The sequence below is a fragment of the Centropristis striata genome, chromosome 2 (assembly GCF_030273125.1).
Source record: "Centropristis striata isolate RG_2023a ecotype Rhode Island chromosome 2, C.striata_1.0, whole genome shotgun sequence".
Taxonomy (NCBI): Eukaryota; Metazoa; Chordata; class Actinopteri; order Perciformes; family Serranidae; genus Centropristis; species Centropristis striata.
Window position 1 is genome coordinate 7667014 of NC_081518.1, and position 12884 is coordinate 7679897.

The 12884-nt window shown below is 39.1% G+C and overlaps 1 protein-coding gene across 1 annotated transcript in view; it reads right to left on the bottom strand.

The window, feature by feature from the left end:
* Positions 1 to 3840, bottom strand: part of acsf3 (acyl-CoA synthetase family member 3) — a 39092-nt gene extending 35252 nt beyond the window's left edge. Inside the window, exons 1-2 of the mRNA XM_059358639.1 lie at positions 3727 to 3840; positions 1321 to 2125 (exon numbers count right to left, since the gene is read on the bottom strand). Coding sequence (XP_059214622.1) covers positions 1321 to 2043 — 723 coding nt within the window. The 5' untranslated portion in view covers positions 2044 to 2125; positions 3727 to 3840. The remainder of the gene's footprint in view (positions 1 to 1320; positions 2126 to 3726) is intronic.
* Between the last annotated feature and the right edge of the window lie 9044 nt (positions 3841 to 12884).

Consider the following 12884-nt stretch of genomic DNA (forward strand, 5'->3'; position numbering starts at 1 on the left):
ATTAATTTAATCCAAGCACTACCTTTGTGAAGATTATACTATTCAACTTCTATTGAGGTTGTGTAAATGCAACTAAAATTAATTATCTGTACTTACAGATGTATGTAATTGCATTATATTGTACAGGTGTTATGGTTATTGTGTCCTGCTCACTGTATGTTTGTGTAAGCAGATAATAAAGTATAAACTTGCCTTGCCTTTATAAACAGTGAAACTGCCACGACATGCTTCGGTGAATAAATACAAATTAATCATAAATTTTCCATTCACTGGGAGAAATTTGAAAGTTTTATTACTCAAAATAATACATAATAAACCACTAATACTAATTAAATGGTGATCCAAATTTGGGAGTTACACAGCAGATTTTCTTTCTTTTAAAGTTTGCCTCAAGTCTTCATTCACATTAACCCAAAAGAGGAGTTTTCCAGGAACTCTGACAACCTGATGTTGGTGCCTTCCAGGAAAACAGACAGACTCACTTAATCATTCACTCACTCACCCACTACACCCTGGGCCAACCAGAGACAAATGAAGCTCTGTCTTCTTTCAGAGGGATTTAATTTTCCACACTATTGGACATGTAGGTCAATTTCGCTTAAAAATATAAAGGAAAATCTTCAGGAGATCTCTAATGGCATAAATTAGTGATTATTCAGAAAGCTTGACTGGAACAAAAGAGGAATGATGCTAATCAGGGAGTCAAATGTGGGTGTGGGGATGTCTAAACACTTCTTGCACTCAGAAGCAAGCATACGTTTTATGTGTCTTCATTCGTTGGAGCTCTGGATAGTCACTTCATAATCTCTGTGTAATGCAATTTGTATTGAATAAATCAAACTCAGAAGATAGATAGCATAAAAAAAGATAAGATTAAGATTTCCTTTATTAGTCCCACAACTGGGAAATTTCAAGAAGGTAAATTTAGTAATTTTCTTGCGTCAAAAAACACATAATTCTGACTAAAATATTACTATTAGGGGTGGATTCGGGTAATGTCAGACACTTAAGGATTGGCTGGTTTATTTCCTGCTCAAAGTAAATATAGTCATCGAAACCTTTACTATTGGTCTACCATGGGTGTCATGTGACTGAAATTACATAAAATATTTTTAAATTTAGAAAAATATAACAAAGTCAAAATTGCAAAAAGTGTCCCACATTACCCGAATTCACTATATAATTAGGTAAATGACTTAAAACAGGGTTGCAAACAACAACATATTTTTTGTTTTAATTACTGATCAAAATGTACTTTTCCCATGAAATTAGAAGCATATTAGTCACCAATGTAAATATATTTAAAAAGACAACATTTACCATGGCCTGGATGCTGCCGTGTGTATGTAGAACTCCTTTAGGTCTCCCTGTGGTACCACTGGTGTAGATGATCATAGCTGGTCGATCAGCCCAGTGTGTGATGGCTCCTTCCTCGCTCTCTCGGATGTCTGCTACATCTAAAGTGCCCAGGCTAGGAGTAGGGGGCAGCGTCAGACATGGCAGCCCCAGCCTCCGGGCCAGCGGTTCCAGGGTTTTAGCATAGCGATACCCCGCCACCAGCAGAGAACTCTGGGAGTCAGAGATGATGTACTCCAGCTCAGATACAGGGAGTTTCCAGTAGAGCGGCACCGCCGTCCCACCACTCATCCAGGCTGCCCACTGCGCCACTGTATAGGAAGCATCATTAGCACACAGGAAGGAGACTCGTTTTCCATCCAAACCCCCAAAGTCAGACTTGAGAGCGGTGCTGATTCTTCTTGCAAGATCTAAGCTGCTGCAATACAGCTGCTTGTAGCTGTGGCTGCCACTGCTGTCTATGATAGCAATCTTATCTCCAAATGCTGGTGCTCTGGTAAACACTGGCTTCTGATTTATCTTTAATGGTGGTGCTGTCGTCCATCTATGAGCCCCTCTGTGAACCACAGTTCCCAGTAGCCATTGCCATGGCTTTGATGGGCTATAAGTGCTGTGAAGTGTGGCTTTCCAGCGAGGCCGTGTCCACTTCAGAGAGTGACAGCAAGCAGCAACAAGTCCTGACAGCATGTTTGAGCTGTTCAGAGGCTCCAAGGTCAAAACCTCAAGACGGCTCCATCCTCAGCCTCTCACATCCGCTCATATCAGACATCTGTGAGTGGACAGGGAAAAAGGCTTGGTTTTATCAAACCGCACACAATGTTTGATATCTTCTCCTACATGCCAATGAATCTAAGCTGTGATACGAGACTAGATATCTATATATATGACATGCAATACAGTAAAGCGATTACATTTGCTCAACTCACTAGACTGTTATAGTTAGTCTATTGTCTGCCTTTACCCACTTAGTCATTATATTCACATTACTGCTAATCATTTATCAAACATATACTTGTGCAAATATTTTGTGAAAACTTAGTCATTATTTCAACCAATTGGCAATCACATTTCCTTCAATTTAATTCATTTGAGCATTATTTATTTTAACACAAACTCACTGCACATGCCTTAAACATACTGCTTCTCCTTTTATTGTTATTAAACATGGTGAGCAGAATAAGTTTTAAGTCAAATTATTAGTTGATTAATAAGAGATAAAAGGAGCACAATAGCTGCAGGAACGACAAAAGACAGGTGAGGCAAAATATGCGACAAAGTATATGTTTCTGAGTTCAGTATATGGCCCAGCCTACAAATCACATTCGGCAGACTTTTAAGAAAAAGTCTTTATTTGGTACAGTTCTTCCTAAAAATTTGAAATAAATCACACATGACCATTTTTAATACACGGCCTCCCATAAAGCTGGTATATTTTCAGACTGTTGTCTTTTCCTCTGTTAATCATTTACATTGTGATAAGTTTGGAAGAGATTGATTAATGAAGTTTTGAGAAGATATACACTTTATATGCTAATAATAAATCACATCGTCACAATCATTTCGTGGAAAGAGGTAAAAAAATATATTTTTTTATTCCAACTTTATGGGTGACTGTGTATATGTTTGATGAAAATGAGAAAATGTCAATTCCTTCCAATATTGTGAATTTTATCACAGTTGCCATATCAGTCAAAGTAATCTCAATTAGATATATATTTTTAACTACTTGTTCAGCCCTCGTTTGTAACCTTATGTTTTCTTGATATCATCACTATTATTTTGTTAGACTTTTGTGAAACTTTCTTATATAAATATTTTCACAGTCACCTGAAAACTGCAGTTAAACCAGTGGATTGTCCCTTTAATTATCAACATTGATTGTACCAAAAACAACAACAATTGTACAATGTGTCACCACTGTCTTTTATCTTGCACTAAAATAATGTTTGGGCCTATTTTCCTTGACCAAACATGCCATAATTGCATTAAAAGGTTGATTGAATGTGTACACTTTTCACAGTGGCGGTATTTATTGTAACTGTACCTACTAAAAACAACTAAAACAGTGTGAAGTTTTAACAGGGATTCGTTTATGGTTGTTTCTGTTGTTGCCACTAACGTTGTCGGTTTGAGTAACGTTACAAGTAACGGTAAAGCTACCGTTGACCGTTACAGTTACCATGACATTTAACATTATATAACGTTAAGTTAACTGACAGTGACAGACTGAAGACGACCCCGTTACGAACCGGACTTCAGCCCAAAATACGGACTATAAAATCCCCTTTGTACAGCGAATAATATGGTAACATTTTTAAACTAATACCTGCGTTCCGCTGTACACAATACTTTAATTTTTATTCACCTTACCCAAAACAGAAGCCGGTGGGTCCTTAAGTGAAGGACGGCGCAACGGCATTAGTCGTCCGGCATGAAACAAGTGCCGCTTGAAATAGTTCCTGCCTCGAAAGTACACGCTGCAAACCCAGCTCTTGTGTGGCCACTGAGACTTTAAAAATACATTTTAAAACTGTCCAAGAACATTGTGTTAAATACTTTTTAATACTTTGCGGTTTTTTTGCTCTTATTTTAGGCTACTACATGGAGTAAAGACACAAATAACACAATGCAGATAAGTATGAAATTGCTTTTAGTAGGTATTTATTCATTTATTTATTTTTATTTAGATCATTCATCCTATTTTTTGATATTTTAAAGTTTGAATGTTACCCATGATCTTATGTAGTACAGTACAAACAGTGTTTTTTTTAATTACAGGTTCACATAGTTTCAGAAATGTATCACAGAGCATGATTTGTTGTTGTCTGCCATCCTGTGGTTCTTAACCTTGGTGGTTTGTTGGCAAGACCTGCCCCCATTTTTGAGGACCTACAGATCCAGTAGAGAGGCTGCTCACCAGAGACGAGGACAGGGGAAGGGAGAGTGCAGCATATATGCAGCTACCCCACACAGAGCTGTGTTTGGCTTTAGATCACATGCCAGTCCTACCACTCAGTGTGCCAACTAGCTTGGCTGGCTTCATCATCACAGTGCAAGTGGGCACATTCAGCCGCCAGCTGGCAGTCGCGTGCCTCAGATAAGAGAATGGTACAGACATGGCACACGTTCAAAAAGTTTTCACTTCCCTCCCCAAACCCCCTACACTGCAAACGAGGATGGCATGTTCCTAACGAAATTGGTGCCTTTGTTTCAGAGAACTCCCCTCCACTCTCAGGAATAGTATCGTCAAAGACCACTCGTTCCCATTCGTGGGGTAAACGCTATTCAAGGGGATGCTATGCTACCCCAGCAGCTATGTATTTCCTAGAGAATCCTTTATTTGTAGAGCATTTGCACAGTCTTTAGTCTTTTTTGATGCAGATGGCACTGCCGCATTTTCTACGGATTCAACCTAAAAATGACCGAAAGCCGTATCTGACGAAACGAAATAAGGCACAGACGACCCATGTTTTTGGATTTGTTTCCTGGAAGTTGGCCATATTTTTGACGTGCATTATATGGGGACTGGAATACGAGCCATTGAGGGAGTTATCTACAGCTACTGGAGACATGCAGGGATGGATGAAGAGTGGAGCATGATAAAGGGCATCACGTATATTCCTGTTTGTCAGGGATGAGAGGACAAGACATGGCTACCATAAGGAGTTATGGTTACGGTTATGGCAAAAACATGATTGGTCAAAGTATCTAGCAGAAGCTGGCATTCTGTTGCAATGGCCTGCTGCCAACACACCATTCAGCAAAGACCACCTGAAAGGAGCTCGCCACTGATGGGCAGGACGGCCGCAAGCAGGCGCCAACTCCCATCTTGGCAAAGGGCTGCATCTGAGGAAAAGAGAAAGAGGGAAAGAGGGGACCCCCCACAGATCTGTGAGAGAGGCTGAGATGGTAACACAAACCGTGGGGAGTACCCAAGCATGTGTCAGGTTGGCATCAATGTGAGAATCTCTTGGCAAGCACTCCGTTCTCTCCCCTCCCACCCCAGCTCACACACAAACACACTGTTGCCCTGCTTGGAACACATGGTACATCAGCAGCGGCATCTGGCCGCGCTGACTCCTGGCAGCTGCGCTTCGTCTTCGCCAGTTGGGAGTCTTGGCACTGCCACTTCATCAACTACCTGTGGCTCCTCCTGGGTAAAAAGGCGAGCGATGAATTATTCCGAGGCTGCAGCTGCAAACTTGACTTTCATCCAAGAGATTCACTGTAAACATATGACTGCCTCACAGAGCACATGCCACCCACATACTAATGCACGGCTGACAACATGGCTTGTATTCTGCGCTATGGGACTCGTGTGTCCTCATGTGATGGCTTGGTTCATTTGAGGTGAAAGATGAAGGATGCTCTGTAATGTTTCTCTACGTGTTGTATCTGCGTCAAACATAAGTGCTTCCAAAGAGGTTCAGGGACAACTGGAAGCTCTTCACTTACAGAAAGTCATTAAAAAAGCATCAAATCGACAAAAGCACAGTGAGCTAAAGACGTACATAAGAGGCAGGAACATAACATTCAGAGAGGAGATGTGTTTTGGATTCAGAGGTCTTTATTAGGCAGCATTGGCCCATCTCTTTGTGTTGGGAAATGGTGTTGGGAGATCAAATCAAAAGGCATCCAAGGATTACACTGAAAGGAATTTACCTCCCATTTTTATAATGAACAAATGGACAAGGGACCTTTCAACTCTGCAATTATTGTCTCAAATTGTATTTCTAATGGAAGTTTTGACAGCCAAGGACATTTGCCTAAAGCACCCTGAATATATTTTAGCTGTGACACCATGGATTGGTGAAAATGAGACAGCTTTGTCTGAAGATTACTTTTTTTTTTTTTTTTACCTTTGTCGTGGAATATAACATCTTTTGGTCTGGATGATTCAATTTCATTGCCAAGGTTCTTTAAATACCAACTCCTGCACTCAGAAATTATTTTTTTTTTAAGAAAATCCTTGATGTTCCCAGGACAAAAACTCAAAGCTTTCAATTAATCTCAATTTTTAGGTCTCATGTTATCAAAGTTTGAAAGCGGCTCTTTGTCATATAGTTTTGGTTACATGAAGTAAAGTCAAGGGCAGCAGTAGAGGGAAGAAAAAGCAGAATTTTAATGTCAGAAATTTTTGACATCCACTGGATTTCTTTAGAGTTCATGATTTGCTCTGGGCTACTCGAGCACAGCATGACCCACTTTAAATTCAAAACTTGTTGTATTTATTTCTAGTTTCAAGAGAAGTGTTGGCAAGTAGTTCAAATCTGTCAGAAATTTCGACTATATCTCTCCCTTACACACACACACACACACACTCACAGACACACATATTCTCTCACATTTTTCTGTGGGTGTTAGTCATCTGACAGTGACCCAGTGGGAGTTTTTTCTCCATCTGTGTCGGTCTGACCCATTTTAGCCCTCGGCCACGTCCAACTGTTCCGTTTCCCAAACATATGTGCGGTGGCAGGGGGATAAGCGAACCGTCGCCGCGCGGGACCTGCAGACACACACTGCAGATATGACACTGGACCCTGCTTTCCTGTCTGTGTGCTTCCCACAGCATATGTCATCATCAATACTGGCCCAGAGGATTCAAACCTTAATGATTTCACAAAAACACAACTACTATTTCTTTTCTTTCTTCTGCTCTGAGTCAAGGATGTCTGGCTGTGTTATAATTGTTATCACACTGCAAAAACCAACTGACAGAAAATAAATAAATAAATAGAATTAAGCAAATTCATGCTCGAAACAAGTAAAATTATCTGTCAGTGCAGCAAGTAAATTTTTCTTTGTAAAAAGTCTTTAAATAAGTAAAAATATCTAGGCAGCGGAAAAACCAATGATGGAAATAATAAGTCCAAATATACTTATTTTCGAGAAATTGTGGCTAGAAAAGCCCCACTTTAGTAAAATTAAAATAAGCCAGCAATACTTGAAACGAGCATGTTTTGACGGGTAGAAAGGGCTTTTGAAATAGCATTCAAACGCCATGCAACTAAAACTCTTAATTGGAACCAATATTTTAGGTAACAACTCACCATAATCAACAGTTGAACAGCTTGAAAAGCATGAAAAAACTCACAATGTCAATCCTAAAAAAGAAGTCTTTAAACAGTAAGATAATTAAATAAGCACATAATAATAATACTCATAATTAAATAAGCACATAAAGCTACCGTCAGTAGGTAAATTATACTCAAAACAATATAATGAAGATACTATTGCTAGATATAAGAAGAAAATACTTGGTAAGCTTCATGTTTGTTGCAGTGCAGATGAAGTGAATGAGTGAGATTTTGAATTCTGTGTGCTTTTATTTCTTATTTGTTAGACAATACAGTATGTGCTCGCCTCCACGAATTACTTGTCATCATGACTCTGCATCTCATTTATTGCTTAACCTTTCTTTGTCAGTATTCACTTGTATTTCTTTTGTTTCGACTGGCCAGCTCCTGATTGGCCACTTGACTTGGTGGACAAACTGGCTGCTCTATCTGTGCAGATCATAACACGAGCCAGTGAGGGCAGAATAGGCCAACCAGAAGAGGGATTGGGGTTTTTTTTCCAAGTGGTCCATGTTGGCAGATGAGATGGTATCACTGCACAGAGCCAGGACCCACTGGGGACTGTGGGGTGTGAGGCACATATGGGCAAACAGGCTGCTGATGAGCTGCTTACATGAGCTTCTCATCATGGCCTTTAGAGAGAGATAACTTCACTAGAGGATTTGAGGTGGCTATATGCTGTGGGTCTGCAGTGTTTGGGTTGGCACACACTCTTGGATTCAAGATAGTCACTCTGGAGAGCAGACGTGTTTGTTTGCAGAGATACTCTCCCTTTTTATATCCATAAAATGTCATACAAATTCACCCGGGACAAACACTGTATATCAATAAAGGTTATATGAAAATGCCTGCAACTTGTTATTGTAATTTACACGTTCTCTGAATAACTGAGGCAGACGGCGTGGTCAAATAGACGGAATAAAGTTGATTTAACTGTAGTCTTAAGGTAACTCACCGTAAATAAATGATATCCAACTTCCTGACCTGCTGGCTGTAATAAGCTTCAGATCGCTGCAGAATTTTTTGATGGCTTTCCACTAATGCCTTATTGATTCTCCTCTTTCCCTTTTAACTCACACACATGAAAATGGAAACTATTTTGCTCGACAGACGATCAGGACTTCCGCCCCCCTTCCTCCATCTAATTCAGCTCACTAACTCTATCCTGCATCCTCAACATAATGCTGCCTCTGATTATTGAAAGGGTCATTGCATCTCATTCAAACAAGCATGCCCAATATGGTTTTACACCATTACTTTTAAAGTAAAGTATTTCGTTTTTCCGCCTTCTGTCACTTTTTTAAAGTGTGTTTATGATACAGCTGAGATAAAAATAGATGCTCTGAGTTCACTTCAGGAGATGGTTGTTTTCAATCTCTATGAAAGCCTCGCAAATGTTTGTCATGTTCAATTCTGTTTAGTTTATGTGGACATGGAAGGGAAATACATTTTCCATACATCATCAATTTATTTTTTTTGCCATGCGAAGAAACTTGGCAGGCATCTTTGTTATTCCATCCTTTGCAAACATGCACATACTTTAGGCAAGTACAGGGACAAACACACACACACACACACACACACACACACACACACACACACACATACTGAGGCTGCCAGGCTGCCTGGGTGGTGTGTTGTTCTCAGGGAGACAGTGCCATATGTTGTCTAGCCTCCCAGGGAGGGCAGATCCTACCGCTGTACTGTTGTCCTGACTCTAAGGGAAACCCACTGCGGTACAACACCTCACCTACTGGTAGTCTTAAAACTCAACCAATTTATGTGCATTTTATTTAATTTACTTTTCAACGTGCAAAGATTTGGGAAACCCTTGCAGTGCATGCGTGTGACATCCAACATTTGTCTTGATAACTGAAAAAAAAAAGTTTTTAAAAGATATCCATATTTTATTCAAACTAGATATGTGCCTTCTCATTTATTCATTTAACCTTTATTTACATGTGAAGACACGTTGAGAAACAAGAGCTTGCTAGTGTCCTGAATGTGTTTTTATTTTCTTGCATTTCTTTTCTTTAACCCTCCTGTTGTGTTTGTTTCTCAGGAACAGCAATAATATTCATGGGTCAATTTGACCCGGGGCATGTTAAATTGGGATTTTTCACAAAAAAAGCCCAATAAGCATTGTTTATATTTCATTAATAACTCCATTTCTAACAATTTCAATCAATATTTAGTGCAATGGTGTTCTTTACCTCTCACAGATCATGGTTCAATGAGGATAATTCACTTGTCAAAAAAAATGCATGTTAAAACTTTTTTTTATGTACATTATAAAATACAATAGTTTTACATGGCAATTTTTTTTTACTTTATGTTCAAAAATCTTTTTTTTCATGGAAAAATACTTTTTAACCATTTTTTAAATGTATCTTTAAACTTTGAAATGGGTCAATCTGACCTGCAACATAACAGGAGGGCTAAAGAATGAAGGAATAACCATAAAACATACCATGAATGTGTATGTGCACGTAGCCTCCAGCATCCCCGTCGTGTTGGACGAGCGGAAATGCTACCAGCAGTACAGCATGAACGCAAACTGTAAACAAGTAAAGAGCTGTTGAGATGGATTCTAGACAAAGGCTAACCTTGCAGTGAGAGGACCTGTCAATGCCTCTGCACACCTGCAGATGCAGTCTTGAAAAATTCATTATAGCCAGGCAAAGTGAAAAAAAAGAAGCTTTTGTTCAGTTGTGTCATCTAAGGTCTTTTAGAGCCCTTGGGTTTGAGGTTTGTTCTTATTTTGAAGAGACAGAAGAAAAGAGAAAAGAGTGCAGAGCGATTAAAAGAGTGTGTTTGGATACCTTTGGTCAGGAGAGCGGGGAGGTGATGGGTGTGTGTTTGCTGAGAAGGGGATGAAGGAAGGAGTGGGTGTAAAGAGTGTGTTTGTGCATTGACTTGAGGGGTAGGGGATGCATGTTCAGAATTTATCTTATCTGTGTGTTCATTACTACTTTGCATTTCAGGCAGAGAGCTTGGGTGCTCCACTAAATCGCAGGAAGGATTGTTAGACACGCGTGTTATTAATTTTTTCAGGGTCCCTGTGGCGTCTGTATGAATCTTAATGCTGCTGACTGGGCTGCAGCTCTATCGACTTTCTTTAAAATATGAAGAAGCTTTGCTGGAAGCGCCTGGGGTCATTAGCTGAAGAGTAGGCGCAAATCCCTCACCGAGGCTGCTCTGGCTTCGCCATGTTAAATGTGCTCTTAAAATATTCATAATCATACTCTTGCCTGCACACACGCACATGCACACTCACACTGACACACACACACACACACATACACACATGCGCACAGACAATGCACCAGGGACATAAGGGGATCAATATTAAAATGTATTCCTGTTTTGGTGTGCGGTTAATTAGCTGCGGTTCTTTTAAACCATGAAGTTTGAGAACAGATTAACAGTATCTTTTTGTACACAAGCTAATATTTACTTCTGCTCCATCCGTGCGGACATAGATGAAATGCACATCAGTGGATGTTGACATATGGAAACCACAGAAAACGAGGGTTTTGTTTTCTACCGTTGCTTCTTTAATATTTTACAAAAGCATTTTAGTATCATATTATGATTAGTGAAATATGCAGTGGCTTCTGTTTCACAGACACGCCGTGGCTTCTTCTCCACTGCTATAATTTGTATATTTTCATGTTTCCATAATTCACTGTGGATTTGCATTAAATTTGCATGAAATGTTTACAAACTGGCATTTGATCCACTTAAATGAAATGGTGAAATCATGCGTTTCTGGTTAGTTTACTACATTGTCTACTTCTTAATCCATCTGTTGTTTGTGTGCAATTTTATACTGAAATAAAGGTTAAAGAAAAACAACCTTTATCAGTAATATTTGAACATAGCTATGATGTGGACATTATTACAGTTTGAAACTAGATATTTATGAAATCAGCATAACTCAGTACAGACCTTCAGGTAGCTGAGGGTTTGATGTCTAAAAGGCTCTTTAATCAAAGCTTATTTTATTTTATTTATTTATTTTTGTATTTAGTTTGAGAAGGCCTTCCAATGGCATATAGCGTGTCAAGATGAACATCCAAAAATTAATAATAATTTAGCTATAAATAAAATGACTTGGCCTTTAGTTTACGTTTCGTGATGACCTGCAGCAGGTGAGAGGTCATCATGTGACGTGGCCTCCCTTATGCTAATGTGCAGCTGTGACACAGGACGCTGCAGACAAACAGCGGGAACGTTTAGATCAGGGGTCTCAAACTCAAATTACCTGGAGGCAGCATGAAAAAATGACCAAAAAATGATACAAAATTACAAAAAAAAAAAGACACAAAACGACAGAAAAAAAACTAAATTACTTAAAAAAGGCACAAAATTACCCCAAAAAACAACTAAATTACTTTAAAAAGATACAAAATTACCAAAAAAAAGACACAAAATTACTAAAAAAAGACACACAATGACCAAAAAAAGACACAAAATGACCAAAAAATACACATAATTACCAAAAAAGACACAAAATGACGCAAAATGACACAAAATGACCCCAAAAAAGACAAAATGACCCAAAAAAACTAAATTACTTAAAAAAGAAACAAAATGACCAAAAAAAGACACATAATTACCAAAAAAGACACAAAATGATTTAAAAAAAGACAAAATTACCAAAAAAAGACACAAAATTACCAAAAAAACTAATTAAAGGGACCTTCCACACACAACACGGTAAAGTGCCATTCATATAAAACTCACATTAAACTTTCATATCAAGGTGGGGGCCACAAAATACCGTCATGAGGGCCGCAATTAGCCCGTGGGCCGCGAGTTTGAGACCCATGATCTAGATGGTGAGTTTTGTGTGATTGATTGCCACGTTTTATTTATAGTCTGAGCGTCACGAAGCGCCGCTTTTGAATGGTGGATTAAGCAATGTGATATTGGTCCTGACTGCTGCTTCTGCTGCTGAATAGTTCAGACTCACAGTGACGCTCACCTGTATTTAACTCCTTGCTGTGCAGTGGTTGATGTTCTGAAAGTCATATTCTGTGCTGTTGGTTCTTCACCTGTAAACTAAAGTTGAGTCTGGAGAGCTTTTAATCATTTCTTGTTGTTCAGTCACCCGTTGATGTGTGGGAGCTGAATGAGTCTGTGGAGGTCTGCTAGTGCCTTGTTTTACTTAAGTTACTTTTATAATCAGTTATTCTGATCCAACTTGAACTGGAGATGATTACGATACTGTAAAAGCAAGAGTTTTTTGGAGAATTAAAAAAAATATTGTTCTTTTTTTTTTACTCTGAGCACATGTCCCTCTAAATTTCTCTGCATGGCTGTGTAAACCTTTGATCTGTGGGAGTTTCTAGTGTAGCTGGCGTGATTTAAGCCTCACTTTGGGTCCTTTTTTAAGCCAATGTGACCCCTTGTAGCAGCTATGGATGAATAACAACTCTGTACGAA